The sequence below is a fragment of the Excalfactoria chinensis genome, chromosome 2 (assembly GCF_039878825.1).
Source record: "Excalfactoria chinensis isolate bCotChi1 chromosome 2, bCotChi1.hap2, whole genome shotgun sequence".
In the NCBI taxonomy this organism is placed as follows: Eukaryota; Metazoa; Chordata; class Aves; order Galliformes; family Phasianidae; genus Excalfactoria; species Excalfactoria chinensis.
The window spans coordinates 15674243-15694484 of NC_092826.1; the positions used below are offsets into that span (position 1 = coordinate 15674243).

Below are 20242 nucleotides of genomic sequence, written 5' to 3' on the forward strand. Positions count from 1 at the left end.
TTGGGGTATTAGTCAGGGTATTTTAAGAAGTGGGGGGAGACAGGGAAAAGGGTTTTTTAATTGTAATTTGTAGAATCTGAAGTGAAGATAATCTTCTTAACTGCAAACAATTTCATTTCTTAGATCTTTCACATTTCAGCATCAAAGTTAATCTTTCTAGCTCTTCAGCAAGCCATCTGTATTTTTCTGGAAATAGTGTCACCTTAGAAGGTCTGATCTTAAGGAATACTGTCAGTGTATGCTGACTATATCCACAGAAGAAAGCAGCATTAGTGTTCCATTTGGTGCTAGTGTTCCCCCTAAATAAATAGCAAATCGGTGGCTCTGCTCATACTCTGGAGGTATGGAGGTATGCTGTTTTTGAGATAACACAAATCTCTTAGACGCTCATTGTGAAGGATGTAAAACAGTTTTCACGAGATTAGAATTAGTAATTAATTTTTGTCCCTGATATTTATAATTTGCCTTGACTACAATAACTGCAGTGACCTACATAGTATTTTCCAAAGTGACCCATTTATTTCCTGTTATTCAATGCAATATGTGTATCTTAAATCACATAACCAGGATTGCTTTTTAATGTAGTAAGGTGTGTGTTTTTTGTGTTTATGTATGCAGACAAAAATGTTTCAAACAATTTTAAATGTGTGTGGATGCACATTGGGTCCCTTGATGGTGAAAGGGCCATTTTCAAGAAAGTATTTATTTGTAGCCTCAGTACAACCATTTATAGTCTATACAGTAACTTAATTAAGAAAAGATATATTTATGTATTATTTTATTGAAGCTTTTTCTCTCATTACTTACCTGTCAGAGTGAGCATAGATTATTTTTTCACTGTTTTGACTGAAGGATATTTTATCTTTTCTTTGTAGCTCACAACTGTAAGCAACCAGAAACACCATCTCATGCAAATGTTGCAGGAATGGATCTTCCCTCGCTTGGCTATACATTGATTTACACTTGTCAGCCAGGCTTCTTCCTGGCAGGAGGATCAGAGCATAGAGCCTGCAGATCTGATGGCACGTGGACTGGGAAAGTTCCAATTTGTGAAGGTAACCTCTTCTGTTTCCTGTTGCAACTGTCACCTATCACATATCAGCAGTATTCTTTACTTGCTGCCTCAAAAGGTGAGGTAGGAACTGAGAGGGCAAATATCTAAAAGATTAGCTCTAAGCCATTGTCAGTTGTTTTTAATGGAAAAAATATTTTCATCCGCTTACTTTTCATTTGCATGCTCAGAGTTGTGAACTGCAGATAAAATTATAAAATATTGTGGTCCAGGTTAACACCTGTGTTTAAACTCCTGACTGAGTCACGTGTAGACTACATTCTGATAGGTTTAGTGGAATAAGAACCTGAATGTTTTTGCACATGCATATTAAGCCTAGACAAGGGTGAGTTTATTGTAGGAGACTTCATGAGCTGCAAAACAGCTAAGATTGTTGCAATATTAGAGAAGGGTGCTTACAGAAGTTTAAGTAGAGGTCTTAGTTATTACATGGAATGAAACCATAGGGTTTATTGTTTACCATTCACAAAGAAAAGAAATATTTACTTTGGTTTTCCAAAATTCTATTTTGTTTATTATGTGTTTTGTTGGTTTTTGTTTGTTTGTTTTTATGCATATTTTGGCATGGCATTAAAATTCTCACTGTAAAATCATGACAATGGTATTTTTTTAATGTGCAATAAGAAATCCATGAGTATAGTAACTGTTTGGAATTCCAGTTCCTGAATAATTAAATAACTGGTTACTGATACATAATGTTTCAGATGTGGTTATCCCAAGAGCTCCTAGAGACATAGAGGCTGTATAACCAAATGCTGCCTCTTGGAAGGGGAATTCACTTCACAGGAAGTGAATATTTTCTATTACTAAAAAGCAGGTGTCCTGGCATTATATGCCAGGCAAGTGATGGGGGAGAACAGAGCAGAGCTTTGGGAAAGCATTAGGAATCAAAGCTGCCAAGAAGCCCATGACTTCATTAGTGTTCAGGAAATGTTATGGCAGGCCAAATGTGAATCACAGGTTGTATTTTGATCCAAGAATTTTCTCTTGACGATACTGAAACAAGTAATATTAACTGTCTATCTGATTTAAGAAATTTTTATGAGAAGATTTTTTTTCCTTTAATTTTCATTGGTAACTATTAGTGTATATACTTTTGCATACAATTGTTTCTCAGTGTCTTGAGGAAAAGCTGTCAAAATGAAAAATTTTCAGGATCACTTACCTAGTTTCTTTCTCTTCAGCAATGGTAAAAAATGCCAATAAGTGACAAATTATAAAGTATTAACTCTAATGAGATAAAGTAAAATGTCTCCTAAATATTTTCCATCTTACCTATTATATAGATGGATGAAATATCTCTCCTACAGAAGAGACAAGACAGTGTTCACATGTGATGGTGAACTTTACAAATATGACTTGGAAAAGGATGAAAAGGAATTAAAAACTTGGAGTTTAATTAAAAAAAAAAAAAAAAAAGATATTTAGGAAAATTTAGCAAAATTTGTACTTTTAAATGCAAAATTGTAGTATTTATTGTCCTACTTAATAAATATCAGGACCCAGAAAATTTAACTCCATAGATAATACGTTTTAGTTTTGGTCATGTGTTTAATAATCTCAGTTCTGAACTTTACTAGAAATGAACCCACCTTGACAAGGCTGATGAACTCAAAGCTGTTTATATTAAAGCCTGACAACCTGAGTTTGATGCAATCAAACAAACAAACAAGAAAAAAAAAAAAATAATGTTGAACAGCCATGTTCCATGAAGTTCATCAAGTTTCTTTTAAAATAGAAAGGAAGTTAGAGATTTATCAATCAGTCTTAACAACAACCATCAGGTCGTGAGAAATTTATGTTTAATTCAGCCCACTTGCCCTTGCTGCTTGCTAGCTTTAGTCTATATAAAAGAGCAAGACTTCTGTAATAAGCTAAAAGTTATTCTTAACACTCAAGATGTTGTCAGTGATCCCTATTGAATTATTGATCAGACAGAGAGGATTGTGTTCCAAGCTGAGATCCAAAATAATCCATAATAACCACTGGAGCAAGGAATGGAGCCCAGTGTAGCATGAGTATCCTGCACTAGAAGACAGAATTATGTGCCTTCTTTAGAGCCAAGTAAATCCAAACTATTTTCTATGAAATAAAACAGCTTCACTTGGAGGAAATGGAACTTCTCTACCTTCAGTGGTGGAAGACTTTCTGTTTTAGGCAGTAAAGAGCTGAAATTAAGGTCTAACTTCTAGTGCTCAGCATCATCTGAGCAGTTGTGAGCAACGTAATTTCTTTCTTTCTAATGTTATTTTTTGAAGAAATAGTGATTAGCTCAATTTTTAAAAGCTGAAGGATGTATCCTTTTTTTTTTTTTTTTTTTTTTTTTTTTTTCAGTCCTGAACAAAAGGTATTTCTCTCAGCAGTGTTGAAGATAATTAAGTCCTGGAGAGGAACATGATATAAAATGCTCTTGTTATAAATCCTCTCACTTTGGTGTTGCATTGCATCCAGTCAAAGCAGCATCCACAGTGCTATTTTATGTAGATAACTGTGTGTACTTGTCTGCATATCTGTATGTATACACTTATAAATGTATGTACACACACATGGTATATATATATTATATATAATATTTAAATCATTCAACTTGCCTTAGATGACATCTCACTTATTAGATACCCAGTCCAAGACTGAATTCTGATATATAGGTTCTGAAGCAAAAGCACTACAAAGGACTTGGTAGCACTCACATAACTTAAGAAAATGTGTCAGCAGAAGAAATCAGTGGGCATGTGCCCCTCTAATACTAATTCTGAAGACTGAAATCTTGTTTGTGTTTGGAATTTGAAACGTCATATCGTTTATAATAATGAAAGTGTAGTGTGGAAATGATTTTTCCTAGTTTATGAGTAACTAATTTCTGTGTCATTCATTCTTTTAAAACAGCTGGTTCCAAAATATTGGTGAAGGATCCCAGACCAGCTTTGGGAACGCCAAGTCCCAAACTAAGTGGTAAATATTTGTATTCTTGTATGCTTATAAGACACAAGATGCCAATGAACACACAAACGCAAAGCTGTAAATTCAGTATGAGTGACTGCAAATAATGAAAGAGCTGATTTTAAATATTCATGATTTGTTATAGGGCTAAGTTTGATATCTTGCCTTTAGAAGCTGTAGTAAAGTCATGCCAAGGAACTTTCAGTTTCATCGTTTAAATGCTATGTCATGTTAAGACTTCAAAGATTTAGATATATCCGTTATACTACGTAGGCAACATACTTAAGTTGCATAACTTAAATTATTCATTAAACAAGTGGATAATGGCAAAATTTAAATCTATAAATCTAATGCATTTATTCTCCCTGTGGTCTATGATCTCAAGACAAAGCTTCTATATATTTTTTTTTTCATTAAATGAAATATGACTACATAATAAAGAAGTTGTTTATAATCTTGTAGTGTCATTTAAATATGTTTACAAGGATTTTATTACCTAAATAGAAGTCAATTTCTGCAAAATTTAATTGTAACTATGTGTTCCTGCCTGTCTGTACTGGCATATAAGATTCTGCAGTGAGGGGAATCTGATCTTTTGATTTCAGACACTAGATTAGATTTTGTGGAATTGGTTTCATTTTCATATTTGGCATCCTCATGTTTGAGGAAAGAAGCAAGTGAAAGTATATGTCTGGTTTTTTGGGGTTTTTTTGTGCGTGTTTTGTTTATGTTTTTTTATTTTTTTGTTTGGTTGGTTGATTATTTTTTTTTAACAAATACATCATTTTCATAAATGCTTAAACTGGACTTTTATGCTTTATATATAAATATTTTGCTTAACAGACTTAAAGATATTAGTGGATTAACAACTCAACATGGGTTGGCAGTGTACACTTGCAGCCCAAAATGTTGCAAGTATTCTAAACTGCATCAAACAAATTGTAGCTAGCAGGTTGAGGGAAGTGATTCCCCACCTCTCCTCCACTTTCATGAAATCCTCTGTAGAGCACTGTGTTTAGCTCTGGGACAACCAGAATGAGAAAGACATGGACCTGTTAGATATAGCAGGTCCAGAGGAGGATCATGAAAATGATCAGAGTGTTGGAGCATCTCTCCTATGAAGACAAACTGATAAAATGGAGATTATTTAGCCTGAAGAAGAGAAGGCTCTTGGGAGACCCAATATTTAAAGGGAAACTACAGGAAAGATGGGGAATAACTCTACCAGAAAGTAGAGGAGAAGGAGTAATGATATTAAACTAAAAAAGTGTGGGTTTAAGTTAGGTATAAGGCAGAAAATCTTCACAGTGAGGTTGTGAGGCACTGGAACAGTTGCCCCAAGAAGCTTGGGATACTTCATCCCTAGAAGGCTAGACTGGATGGAGCTTTGGACAAACTGATTTAGTGGGAAATGCCCCTGAACATGGCAAGACAGTTGAATAAGATTATCTTTAAGAATCTCATCCAATTCAAGTCATCTATGACGCTATGATTATAAGAGGAGAGAGTAGATAAAGTGTTTGTATTTATAACATTGTTTTTGGATGTTTGACTTCATAAGCACTAAAGATTGCAATATGTATTGAAACATGTTTGATTCTGTATAGTTCCTGATGATGTATTTGCCCAAAATTACATATGGAAAGGATCTTACAACTACAAAAGCAAGAAGCAGCCCATGACTTTGACAGTCACCAGTTTTAATGCAACTTCAGGAAGAGTAAATGCAACTCTTACAAACAGCAATATGGAATTGCTGCTTTCAGGTATGGGATAAGAAAAACTAATGTCAGTTTGTGAGTTTTATTGTTTGTTTGTTTTGTTGTTCTTGTTGGGTTTTGTTTGTTTTTTGCCTCATGTGCATCAGTTCTCTTCTAATTCATAACACACATTATTAAATTTTAACATCTGCTCAAAACTGTCTTTGCTTATCAAAGAAATTTTCATACTAATTCAGTTCCCTTTCAAAGGAAGAAATTATTCTACCTTTTTCTTTAGTTTTCCCAGTATTTTATTAGGTTTGTACTTAATGGGAAATGAGAAGTGAAGGATTTTTTTTTTCTAATTCTCATTTGTTTTCCTTTAATATTTTGTGTTCTTACATTACTATTTCACATGTTCTATTAAGTCTGAAATGACATATTTATTTTTCCTAAATCAGACTATTAATAAGTAATGTGTTGACCTAGGATTGATATTTAAAGAACACAGAGAAAAAGGGAAGATGACAGTTTATGCTGACCTTCATGCTGTGGTTTCTGCAGAAGTTCCTGGTTACAGTGTTGGTTTATGCCATTCTGTTGCCCCTGCTGGGCAGAGTAATGTTGCTCTAAAGCATCAGCAGAAACTACAGATATGGCTTGATAAGAAGGCAAACAAGGAGGCTGTAAAATTATTTGGGTTTATAAGTTGTTATTTGTTTGTTTTTCAGATTCCTTTTATTTCTTGACTGAGACAACACCCACACAGGCAACAGACCTGTCATGTCACAGAAATAGCAAGTTATACCACAGTGATGTGGATAACATAAAATAGAAATTATAATAATATCACTCAAAAATTAGTTTCTTGAAAACATACTATCTATCTGAGACCCTCTTTACAAGGGACTAAAGAATCTGAATTGCAGTAATGTGCAGGCTAGATCTGCTGGTTTTAATCTTATTCATCAGTTAGGGACCCTTTTCGCACTCTTATTTTCCAGAGGTGTTAGCAAGGAAAATTGCAATAGACCATTAAGCCTTTGGGAGAGGAGGAAGTTCAGCACATGTGCTTCTGTTAGGGGTTCTCTATGGGAAGAATGTAATGGGCCAGAAAGGCCATGTATCTGTTTAGTTCTCAATTTCTACTATCCCAAGCAGTGAATTTTTATCACTGAGTTTGTCTGATGAAAATATTTTGTAGGATCCTTTGCGAATCCCTCTTGATGGGCCACAGATAGACTGTTTCACAAAATATTTTCTCATTTTTAACCATATTTGTCTTGACTGTCTGTGCAAATTTAATCTGCTGTGTGATGCCTGTTTAGCTTCTACCATGTAATTTCCATAAGGATATTGGCAGATACAGTGTTTCACATTATTTAGGATTTGTAAAGCTTAAAATGGTGGGCTTTTTGCACTCAAAAAAGCCTCCTCCTCTAAATCAAAGTATTTTCATAGCTGGACACAAATATAATTATGACAAATGCCTATTTCTACTCTACATTGAAGCACTGCACACTTTATTAGGTAATTAATATTGTTTTTCTACCTATTTACTGGTAGAAAACTGAGTTATTGAAAGAATGTCTTAGGGTCAGGGTTGCATGGATGGATGAGAAACATAGACGCAAAGGAATTGATTTAAGCTCAACTTGTGGTTATCCAAAATGGTAGCTAGTTCTCTTCCCACTGCAGCACTCCTTGTTGTGTATTATCTTTTTATTATTATTATTTTTATTCTTTTTTTTTTTTTTTTAACTTCTTTTATTTTGACACGTATGCTACATGTGATTATCATATATGTACCTGTTGCCTGTCACAGGTTGGGAAATGGGCATGTTCATTTGATCATATTAATGCAAGTGAAAACACCAATGCTGTTATGGGAATTAAGAGACAATAAATGCACAGCTCTTACTTATTAATTTGGATCACTCTTTTTTACACTGAAGAACAAGTTGCCAGATCTGAAGTAGCGTATCAGTTTTTCACTGAGAAATGCTAGTGAATCAGTCACTGGAAATCTGCAAAGCTGCCATGGCTTGTGGGAAAGTTTTGCTCTGTATTTTTGTTGAGTGTATATATGCTTGTGCTCCTGTACAGACACCAAAGCCCTCAGCCTCATGCAAGTATTTCCAAAAGTACTTGTATGTAATATATTCATTCATGACTCATGATTCACTTATCCTAAGTTCCAAGTGTTGTCTGGAGAAACACTGTCCAAGTTCTAAACTCTTATTTGATGTTAATGAAGTCCTGAAAACATGAGAGCAAACTCAAGTTAATTTGAACTCAGCGCTGTTACCACAAAAGTCTGCTTTCTTAGCTCATACCTCCTATACAACAACCACCTATTCTTAGCATGGAAAGTGAAACTATGAATTTAAACATGTAAATAAGGAACTATTTCATTGCCATATCTCATATTGATGCTTCTGAAGTGAGGTAGGAAATTTTCATCTTAGCCTGAATTGAATATTTGATATCCCTTCCTCTTGCCACAGTCCAAAATAAAAGCCGACAGTAAGTCCTAACACAAAGGACAAAGATAAATGGCTTAGCTGTGATGTGTTGTAATCGGGTTATCTAGATTTATCCGTGATAGAGGCTGCTGCCCCTAGAAGGGGAGAAATGAACAAAAACAACGGCAGCAATCTAAGGAAAGAAATTATTTTACTAAATACGAGACACAATATGATACAATATAACTACAACTACTATATCAAACAAGGCAGAGAAAAAGAAAGAGAGAAAAAGAGTCCCGGAGAACCGGGGGCCTACTGCAATCTCTAGGCGACAGGCTGGAACGTTGCTGATAGAGCGAGACGGCAGGGATGGAGCGCTCCAAAGCGAAAGACAGGGCGAAAAGAGGGACGTTCCAGCCTGGGAGCGAGATTATATGTGTGTCCTCCTCCTCTGGTGATTCATCTCTGGCCGCGTTGTCCCCTGGGATATGTAGTTTCCTCCAAGGGCTGAGTACTCGGGATGCTGCCATTCCACAGATCTGGAGCATGAACCTTCCACACTTCCGCATACCCTCTGTTACACTTCCACATACCCTCTGTTACACTTCCACATGCCCTCTATTACACTTCCACATACCCTCTATTACACTTCCACATACCCTCTGTTACACTTCCACATACCCTTTGTTACACTTCCACATACCCTCTGTTACACTTCCACATACCCTCTGTTACACTTCTACATACCCTCTGTTACACTTCCACATACCCTCTGTTACACTTTCTTATACCACCAAAACAGTTCATACCGCACATGATGTCATGATGTAGAATATTGACAGCACAAAACCATGACATTCCACCCCTTATTCTACATTATTACATCATGGTTACACAGATACATGGAATTACTGACTGCACTCCCCCAGCATCAATTTGCCCTGTGGTACACACTGAACATCCCCATCCTTCTGCATCACCCACCAGGTGCACCCAGGTCCCTGGGCAAAAACAGTTCCACGGACAGGTTTGCCATTTCCAGAGGCTGGAAGGACCCAAACAGCTTTTCCCAACATGCTCTTCACATGCACAACAGGGACTTTATCTCCTTCTATGGTGTGTAGGGGACTAGATCGGCTAGGACCATCGCGATTGACAGATCCTCTAGTATTGACCAACCAAGTGGCTTCTGCCAGGTGCTTCTCCCAGTGCTTAAATGTTCCACCACCCATTGCTTTCAACATCGTTTTTAATAACCCATTATATCGTTCAATTTTACCAGAGGCTGGTGCATGGTAGGGAATATGATAAATCCATTCAATGCCGTGCTCTTTAGCCCAAGTATTTATAAGTGAATTTTTGAAATGTGTCCCATTATCAGATTCAATTCTTTCTGGGGTGCCATGCCGCCACAGGACTTGTTTCTCAAGACCCAATATGGTGTTTCGAGCGGTGGCATGGGGTACTGGATATGTTTCAAGCCACCCAGTGGTTGCCTCTACCATGGTAAGCACATAGCATTTACCACTGCGAGATCGTGGCAAGGTGATATAATCAACCTGCCACGCCTCCCCATATTTATACTTCTGCCATCGCCCTTCCTCCCAGAGAGGTTTCATCCTCTTGGCTTGTTTGATTATAGCACACGTTTCACAATCATGAATAATTTGCGCAATAGTGTCCATAGTTAAGTCCACCCCTCGGTCTCTGGCCCACTTATATGTTGCGTCTCTTCCTTGATGGCCCGAGGTCTCATGGGCCCATCGAGCTAGAAATAGTTCGCCCTTATTCTGCCAGTCCAAGTCAATTTGAGCCACCTCAATTCTGGCTGCTTGATCTACTTGGTGGTTATTTTGTTGTTCCTCTGTTGCTCGACTCTTGGGCACGTGGGCATCTACATGACGCACCTTTAGGGCCATATTCTTTGTTCGGGCAGCGATGTCCTTCCATAGTTCAGCGGCCCAAACAGGTTTACCCTTCCGCTGCCAGTTGTTTCGTTCCCATTGCTGCAGCCATCCCCATAAGGCATTGGCCACCATCCATGAGTCAGTATAGAGGTAAAGCACTGGCCATCTCTCCCGCTCAGCAATGTCTAGGGCCAGCTGGACAGCCTTTACCTCTGCGAATTGGCTCGATTCTCCTCTTCCTTCTGTGGCCTCTGCAACTTGTCGTGTAGGGCTCCACACAGCAGCCTTCCATCTGCGATGTTTCCCAACAAGGCGGCACGATCCATCAGTGAACAGGGCAAAATTCTTTTCGTTTTCCGGAAGTTCATTGTATGGTGGGGCCTCTTTGGCGCGTGACACCTCTTCTGCTGGTGATGTTCCAAACCTTTTACCTTCAGGCCAGTCCATGATTACCTCTAAAATTCCTGGACGATTGAGGTTCCCCATTCTTGCTCGATGTGTAATCAAGGTAATCCACTTGCTCCAGGTGACATCGGTAGCATGATGGGTGGAAGGAACCTCCCCTTTGAACATCCAGTTCAGCACTGGCAGTCGAGGTGCCAGGAGGAGTTGTGTTTCAGTTCCAACTACTTCGGAAGCAGCCCGAACCCCCTCATATGCGGCTAAGATCTCCTTCTCAGTTGGAGTGTAGCACTCTTCAGACCCCTTATACGCTCGACTCCAAAATCCCAGGGGTCGGCCTCGGGTCTCTCCTGAGGCTCTTTGCCACAAACTCCAAGTGGGACCTTTCTCTCCAGCAGCAGTGTAGAGGATGTTCTTTACATCCTGTCCCGTCCGTACTGGCCCCAAGGCCACGGCACGGGCTATCTCTTGTTTTATCTGCTCAAAAGCCTGCTGCTGTTCAGGGCCCCATGTGAAATTGTTCTTTTTCCGCGTTACGTGATAAAGGGGGCTTACAATGAGGCTGTAGTTTGGAACGTGCATCCTCCAAAAGCCCACCACACCCAGGAAAGACTGTGTCTCTTTCTTGTTAGTTGGTGGAGACATGGCAGTGATTTTGTCGATCACATCTGCTGGGATGTGACGACGTCCATCCTGCCACTTGATACCTAGGAACTGAATTTCCTGGGCAGGCCCTTTTACTTTGCTTCGCTTAATAGCAAAGCCGGCTTGTAGAAGAATGTGAATTATTTGCTTTCCTTTTGTAAAAACTTCCTCTGCTGTATTGCCCCACACAATAATGTCATCAATATACTGCAGGTGTTCGGGAGCACCACCTTGTTCCAGCACAGTTTGGACCAGTCCATGGCAAATGGTTGGACTGTGTTTCCACCCCTGGGGCAAACGGTTCCAAGTATACTGAATACCCCTCCAGGTGAAGGCAAACTGTGGCCTACATTCTGCAGCCAAAGGAATGGAGAAGAAGGCATTAGCAATGTCAATGGTGGCATACCATTTGGCTGCTTTTGACTCCAGCTCGTATTGGAGTTCCAACATGTCTGGCACAGCAGCACTCAGTGGAGGTGTTACCTCATTCAGGCCACGGTAGTCTACAGTTAGCCTCCATTCTCCACTGGCTTTACGCACTGGCCATATGGGGCTGTTAAAAGGGGAATGAGTTCTACTGATCACTCCCTGATTCTCCAGCTGACGAATCAAATCGTGAATGGGGAGCAAGGAATCCCTGTTAGTGCGGTACTGCCGTCTATGTACTGTCTTTATAGCAATTGGTACTTGCTGTTCTTTCACTCGTAGCAGCCCCACAACAGACGGGTCCTCTGACAGGCCAGGCAAAACAGACAGCTGCTTAATATTGTCTGTATCTACAGCAGCTATTCCAAAGGCCCATCGATAGCCCTTAGGATCCTTGAAATGCCCCCTTTTGAGGTAATCAATACCCAGTATACATGGAGCCCCTGGACCAGTCACAATAGGATGTTTCTGCCAGTCTTTACCAGTGAGACTTATTTCGGCTTCTAACACAGTCAACTCTTGAGAGCCCCCAGTCACTCCAGAAATATGGATTGGTTCTGTCCCTTCATGACTGGAGGGCATTAGAGTGCACTGTGCGCCAGTATCCACCAGTGCCTTATATTCCTGTGGTTCCGATGTGTCAGGCCATCGAATCCACACAGTCCAATAAATTCTATTATCCCTGTCCCTCCCCTGACTGAGGGTAGGGCCCCTCTATTGGTTACCTGTGATAACCGGAGCAGCTCTACTGGTGGTTGGTCTATTCTGTAGTTCTCTCACCCGTACTCGCAGTACAGAAGTAGGCTGGTTATGCCACTTCCTCATGTCCTCTCCACAGTCACGTAGGTAGCGCCACATGGAAACACGTGGTGGAATTGTACTGTTATTCCTTGCTCGAGCTGGGAAGCGTGTGCGTCTAATTGCCGAGACTTCTGATCTTACAGGTGAGGAGTAGTGTTCATCACGTTTAATTAGTTTGATCAGTTCCTTTAGTAGACTTCCTTGATCGTTCTGATCTTCATTGGACACTGCTGATACCTGTATGGGTTTGTCACGATTGGTCAATGGAAATAGTTTCTCGTGCATCTCATCCAGCCGGTCTTTTACTTGTGAGATGGCAGAAATAGTGGCGGTGTACAGTGGGGACAACTGATGTTCAAAGTATTGAAGTGTCCTAATCAGTTCACTAACTCCGGGCCTTCTGTTGTGGTCCACATATTCTTTACACGTTGTTGCCAGTGATGACGCGTATTTCTCTGGTGCTGTACTTGTAAGTTTCTGCCATATGTCAGGATCGGTCTTCACATTCTCAGGATCACGTTCGTTTAAATTCGCAGGGTTGTACAACAGTTCCACCATGGCCATTTCCCTCAGGTACTGGATACCACTTTGGATTGTATCCCATTTAATAACGTTAAGCTTCAAAGCTGCCTTGTAGGGGTGCCTTACTTTCACAGCTGCTAAGAGTCGCTCCCAGAGGGTGGCATCTTCATCTGAACATCTGCTAATCTCTCTGTCGATAGCTGTGTCTCCGGAAATGTTTCCTAGCTGGCGTGCCTCATTACCATCTAGTGACAGGCTGTGGGCCCCGTTGTCCCAGCAGCGAAGCAACCAGGCAAGGATACCTTCGTTTTGACGCCGTATGAACTCCTTTCTTGAGCCTTGGATCTCAGTCAGCTTTAGAGGTCGACGATAAACAATTTCCTCCTCATCAGCCTCTTCTTCACGCCTCTTAGTCTTTCTTTTTGCCTTTCTCGGTGCCGATCCAGACGAGGTACCTTCTTCTGCTTCCTCTTCTTCTGCTCCTCCTTCTCTTCGTTCTAGACGCGTGGACACCCGTCTCCATTTCTTGCCTTCCACAGGGGCAACTGATATTGCTACTGATGCCTCCCGTGACTGATTAGAGTCGACCTGGATATTATCTTTGTTGGTCTGAATCTCAGATCGGAAACTCTCTCTCTCCAGAATAGTATTATACAGAGCACGGTATGCGTAAGCCAAACCCCAAATAATGTTTACCTCCTTAGATTTCTGACCCAAGTACTCACTTAATTTCTCAGGGTCCCTCAGGTGTTCAATAGTGAAATCCCACGACACTGCGGGTCCCCACGCTTCTAAGATCTTTCCTAAACCTTTCCATATTCCCTGCCAGTCAGCATTCTCTGGTTTTGGAGGAGACTTCTGCATAGAACGAATGTATAGGAATACATATACATTCACTGATATTGATAACATGAACATGAGTATGAGACCAAGAATTAATATTACCTCGGCTGTTGAAAAGCGTACGACAATCTGAGAGTACAGCCTGTACACTGGATTGAACATCGTGGTGTCTGTTAAATTAGCTATTCCATCTGGAATGTATGTGCCGACAATTAAATTATACCACACTGCATATAAGTACCAGGCAGGTGTCTCCATCACGGTTCTTATTAGGTTATATAGATACAGAATTCCGCAAAAAGAAAGCACGTATGGACAATATGTTGAGAGGATCATGATTGCTTTCAATCCCCTAAACAGAGCGACTGGAATGAAGAGTGGGTTCATAGCTGATAGTAGCTAGCAGGCCCTGTGAAAGTCAGAGCTAACTAGCTGTGCTCTGAGAGAGCAAGAAATCTCTTTGTTTTCTTTACAAAAGCAAGATAGTAATGCTCAGAGTGAGCAGCTAGCTCAGACTGTTGACAGTTCGTCTGGAATTTCAAGGTCACGCTCTCAGTGAGCAGCTATGAAAAAATAACACTCCTGTAACAAAGCTTTTAGAGAGCAAAAAGAGAGTTGTTGTGGAAGCTAAAAAAGCAGCAGATCTAATCGAATCAGATTGCCCGCATCCTCCACCAAGATAATGTAATCGGGTTATCTAGATTTATCCGTGATAGAGGCTGCTGCCCCTAGAAGGGGAGAAATGAACAAAAACAACGGCAGCAATCTAAGGAAAGAAATTATTTTACTAAATACGAGACACAATATGATACAATATAACTACAACTACTATATCAAACAAGGCAGAGAAAAAGAAAGAGAGAAAAAGAGTCCCGGAGAACCGGGGGCCTACTGCAATCTCTAGGCGACAGGCTGGAACGTTGCTGATAGAGCGAGACGGCAGGGATGGAGCGCTCCAAAGCGAAAGACAGGGCGAAAAGAGGGACGTTCCAGCCTGGGAGCGAGATTATATGTGTGTCCTCCTCCTCTGGTGATTCATCTCTGGCCGCGTTGTCCCCTGGGATATGTAGTTTCCTCCAAGGGCTGAGTACTCGGGATGCTGCCATTCCACAGATCTGGAGCATGAACCTTCCACACTTCCGCATACCCTCTGTTACACTTCCACATACCCTCTGTTACACTTCCATATACCCTCTATTACACTTCCACATACCCTCTATTACACTTCCACATACCCTCTGTTACACTTCCACATACCCTTTGTTACACTTCCACATACCCTCTGTTACACTTCCACATACCCTCTGTTACACTTCCACATACCCTCTGTTACACTTCCACATACCCTCTGTTACACTTTCTTATACCACCAAAACAGTTCATACCGCACATGATGTCATGATGTAGAATATTGACAGCACAAAACCATGACATGTGTACAGGCATTTCTTTTCCATTTCAGAACATTTTGTTTTTCTCAGAGTAGCAGTCAATAAGACAGTTGTGACTATCTGTTAAATTATTTTTTTCTTCTTTGCATTCAGTTTTACCCAATGAAATTGCCATTTTATTACGACCCTGTATACAAAATGTTATGTTGTAGCTGGAAAATTCTTCTACTCTCTTCCCTTTCCAGCACTACTGTCCACTAATAAGCTCTGTGTGTTTGTTTGTGTGTGTTTTGTGTGTCAGCATTCTTACTTTCCTACCTTAGAATTATTAAATCACCAAGTACCTTCTCAGAAGATCTTTTTTCTATCCAACTACTGTGATAGCTAGTGGTTTCATACAGCCTGCTATGTATTCTTGACTGGACAAAAAGTTTACATCTCAACACTGTCTTTAGTTCACATAACAGAATTTCAACAAATTCAAAAAATAGGAAATGAACAAAACTAAGTGGACTGCTATATTACTGGAGTATTCCTTAATTAAAAAATAAAAATAATATTTAGCTAAGACATACTAACTAAATAAAGTGTGAAATCATTGACATTTGTTAGTCTGTGTACATTAAAAAAGTAGGAGGAAGCTGGGGCAGAATAAAAGTCAGTGTTCATGCAGCTGTGTTCAGTGATTTGGAGAAGATAAATTCATTTCAGTATGACATCAGTTCTGTACAATTAACGAGTGAATTTTAGTTTCAGCTTGGTGGCAGTTTTTGGAGGTTGAAAGAAAATTGTTGGTTTTCCATGGTTTTGGCTTCAGTTTTCTTTCTGTTAAAGTTTTTAGCTCTTGTTAGCTTCTACACTTGCAACAATAATTTCAGTGCCTTCATAGGAAGGAAGTGATCATACCAGAAACATCATCTCTCTAACACTTAAAGTTTCTTAACTCTTAACTGATATTATTGGTTAAACAAACAAAGTCAGCTATATGTTTTGTATTCACCAACATCTTTCTAATGGAAGATTAGCTCACTAAGTTTTTTATATTATTTTCCTTACATTAACAATCTTACATAGATTATAAATATTTCTTCTAAATTAATTTAAACAAAGCAAGTAATTATACATACAAAGTAAACAAACATATACAAGTCTTGTCATTGTCTGGAAGATATCATATTGAAATTCTGAGTGATGAAAAACCATTTTCATCAAATCTGTAAAAAATTAGAAATTTTAAATTTAATATAAGCTTATGGAAAAGTTTTATATGTATGTGCTCCTACATCACTTTCTTTGCCTGATCACTAACTTGCAAATCTTAAAAGATACTTTTTTTTAAACACACTCTCTTATTCAAAACAGTGTTCTTCAATCAAGCTGCTGCAAATGCGTGTTCTATCTAAGGCTTGTTAACCGTAACTATTCTGTGTATAAGAATAGGAGTTCCCTTCTCTCTACAGACTAAAATAAAAACAATTACTATTGAAATTGTGCAATAAAAAAATAAATCACAAAATAATGTATCTTGCTAAAATTAAATGTTATTGAAAATGCTACTTGTTTTTCCTGTTTTCCATATTTAAGGCAACAGATTAAGTGCTTATTCTTAACAATGAAATGTTTTCTCCACTCAATGCAAATATGAATTTTAAAAACTCTATTCTACAGGAGTGTATAAAAGCCAGGAAGCTCGACTCATGCTCCACATATATCTCATTAAAGCACCATCTCATACATCTGTGAGCCAGTTGAAAGAAGAAAAATGGGCTATGGATGGTTTTGTGAGTATATTTCTGCTACGAAAGACAGAAAGCAAGTTTTTTATTTGAAATTATGCTGGTACCAAAAATACTAAAATACCTCAGATATAATCTTATTAGTGATACTGATGCATTAAATGAAATGAAAAATTCAGTGTAAATTGTAGGAGACTGGTTTGAGGAAAAGTACAGAAATAGGCATACATACATTATTGATATTCTGGTAAAAGGGCTAAACACCTTTGTTATGTACAGGCATAAACTCGCTTATGAGGTATAAATGCAATAAATTTGCATCGTTAGCATCTACAACAGTATAAACTAAATGTACATAAGTACACAGTACAGTTGTGTTTGTTACCTACCTACATACCATATACTATTCATCTATTGCTCTTGTTTGAGTGACTATGGGATTTTTTTTATTATTATTATTTTTCTTGAAGAAAATTGCCTTGGTACTACTGAATTTATACCCAGTAACTATCCAGGAAAGGAATTATCTATGAATTGAAATACATACATACATACATACATATATGTATATGTATATGTATATAAAATGTATGAATTGAAATGTATATATATATTATTTTAGAAGGTACTTAGCCCTAGTAAGAAAGTTATTCATAGGATCACAACTCTTTTCTCCCTTTTCCAAGTAAATATACCAATTCAGTATTAGGAGTATCATTCAGTGTTCTAGGTATTCGATATTTTCGACTAAAGCTTTGTACGTAAGTAGTTACCAGAATGAGTACTTCACAGTAACATATAAACTATCTTCCAATAGAAGACAAAATCTTTTATGTTGACTTTTAAAATGACTGTTAAAATCTGAATACTTGCTTCCGTAGGACTATATATGATATAAATTTTACCATGTACTTTCTAAGAAATCAGGTAGTTATTAAGTATATGCGATACATAAAACTACTGACATCTTGAAGTGCCAGAAACTTTCATTTTTGTTGTTTCTGCAAAATAAAATTTTGAGGTAATAATCTATAGAGTTCATCATAAGCCAGTATGACTTAAGTTGTGCCATTAGCAGCTGTTCCCTTTGGAACTTTATTCATTTAATTACAGGTAAGAAAGAGAAATATTAGTAAATCTTTTCCAAGTAGATACTTACAACTTGGAACAAGCTTTCATACATTTAATTCACTGGGCTGTTTTTGTTTGTGTGTTTGTTTGTTTGTACTTTCAGGTTTCTGCTGAACCTGATGGAGCTACGTATGTTTTTCAAGGATTCATCCAGGGTAAAGATTATGGGCAATTTGGACTTCAAAGATTAGGTATTTGTTAAATTCTAAGTTTATGCCAGTCCATAATTCAATATCCTGTCTTAATTCTTGAATATGCTGGAAGGTATTAATGAATGTCTAGAATAAAAGTAAACTATACTTTTTTTTTTTTTTTTTTTTTTCATAATTTTAATTATGAATAGTGAAATGCATTGCTTTATATTTATGTTCATTGTGTCTTCATATGGAAATTCTTTAAAAAATTTAGAAATATCTTCACTGGGAAACATTTCATTTAAATGAATATAAAAAGAGTGCTTTCTCTTCATCAACTGCCTCAAAATATCTTAAAGCTAACAGAAATTACAATGCAGTAGTGCGTTGGCAAAGAGGTTTTGGTAAATTCTTAGGAAAATTTTACTTCATTTAATTTTCAGGAGTTTGCTTTTTTTTCTTTTATTTGATAGTTTGAAGATTGTTTAACATATTGAAGGCTATTTATTGGTTTATATATTGTAGAAACAGAATGTTTTGCTCATTTTTAATTTCTATGGAAGTACGACTTGTGGTTAATGAAGTTGGTAATCAACTCAATGAAGCAGTCAGCAACCTCATTCAAATTATGGATAGATTTACAGCCACTCAGCAGATCTTGTTAAATATGTTTGCTACTTCATTATTTCATGCAAAAGAACACATAAAAAATGTTTTCACCTTAACAAAATGCTTATACTGCTCCCAATTTTCATCACAACATGCAATTCTCCTGTATTTTAGTATATTGGTAATTTGCTGAACTCCTGTTTGTTTGCTTTGCTTTTTTAATTTCTAGATATTGACTTGCAAGACCTAGGAAGTCAGAAAATATTAATGTATGCAGTTCTTACAAAATCTAGTTCAAAGTTTAGAAACTAACTTTGAAGCTGCATTGGTATTTCCTTCTTCACATTAGAAAGTGTATATTTTGACTTTGTAGATGACCTAGTAATTTATGCATTCCTCTACTACGCAGCAGATCTTGTTATTTTTTCATCCATATATGGCTTTAGCTCTCCATGATTTCTCCTGACTTTTTTACTTTGTGTATCAATAGCAGCAGTTAATGAAATCAACATGATGAATTTTCCTTTTGACTCTTTGGGTGATTTAGACTTTCCTGTAAATCATTTTTCCTTGACACATGCAGTATTTATTCCTTCAAATATATGCATATATATGCAAGTATAATCAGTAATATAATAAATCTAACACGGGTTATTCTACATTTGACTTCTTGTAATACAGTACATTAATGTATAGTAATAACATCAAAACCTTGACTGACATACATAAAAAAATAGTAACATAATTAATATCTTATAGTACACGTATTGTTCTCCTATCATCTTGCATGTGTTTATTACTTAGTATATATTTTACCACACTACATTTACTTTCTAGGTGGTCTCAGCCTACATCTGTATGTATGCAGGTGAACACATTATGGTGATCCAATCACAAGATATTACTTGAATTCTTAAGATTATGGAGTAATAGATGTCAGGAAAATAGCCATATTTTACATTACCTGTTTTATCTTCTTATTCCGTTCAGGTCTTAACATATCTGAAGGTTCAAATTCTTCTAATCAACCACATGGTACAAATAGTAGTTCAGTGGCAATCGCTATTCTGGTGCCTTTCTTTGCCCTCATATTTGCTGGTTTTGGCTTTTATCTTTATAAACAAAGGTAAATTACATATATAGAATTTCTTTATTAATTTATTTTTTAGTTTGTACTTAAATAAAATTTGAGCAAAATGACGAAATGTTTGCAAAATATGCATGTGCACATTTCTTCCTTTTCTATACCTATTCTTTTGTGAATAATAATTGAGTAATTTATTTTAATACCTGTCCTGTTTATTGGCTTGTGAGTATATGCAAGTGTTATAGCAGTGAAAGGTTTTATTTTGGAACTGTTTCTGCATCTAAATCATTAGTTCATATATAGTTATGCAACCAGCACAGCCTTCTCAGTTCTGTTAGTCTAAGTATTTTACTATTTTTTATGCTATTATGCTATTGAGACGACATATTGTTGCCTACTAATTGTGAAAATGTTCATTTACTGTTAGC

General features: G+C 37.7%; 1 protein-coding gene across 5 annotated transcripts in view; it reads left to right on the top strand.

Moving 5' to 3' along the window:
• CSMD3 (CUB and Sushi multiple domains 3) overlaps positions 1-20242 on the top strand; it is a 496245-nt gene that overhangs the window by 473121 nt on the left and 2882 nt on the right. For all 5 annotated transcript variants that reach the window (XM_072330149.1, XM_072330150.1, XM_072330151.1 and 2 more), the window contains 6 exons: positions 876-1055; positions 3959-4024; positions 5620-5778; positions 16786-16898; positions 18088-18175; positions 19718-19853. In XM_072330149.1, the coding sequence (XP_072186250.1) occupies positions 876-1055; positions 3959-4024; positions 5620-5778; positions 16786-16898; positions 18088-18175; positions 19718-19853 (742 nt within the window). The remainder of the gene's footprint in view (positions 1-875; positions 1056-3958; positions 4025-5619; positions 5779-16785; positions 16899-18087; positions 18176-19717; positions 19854-20242) is intronic.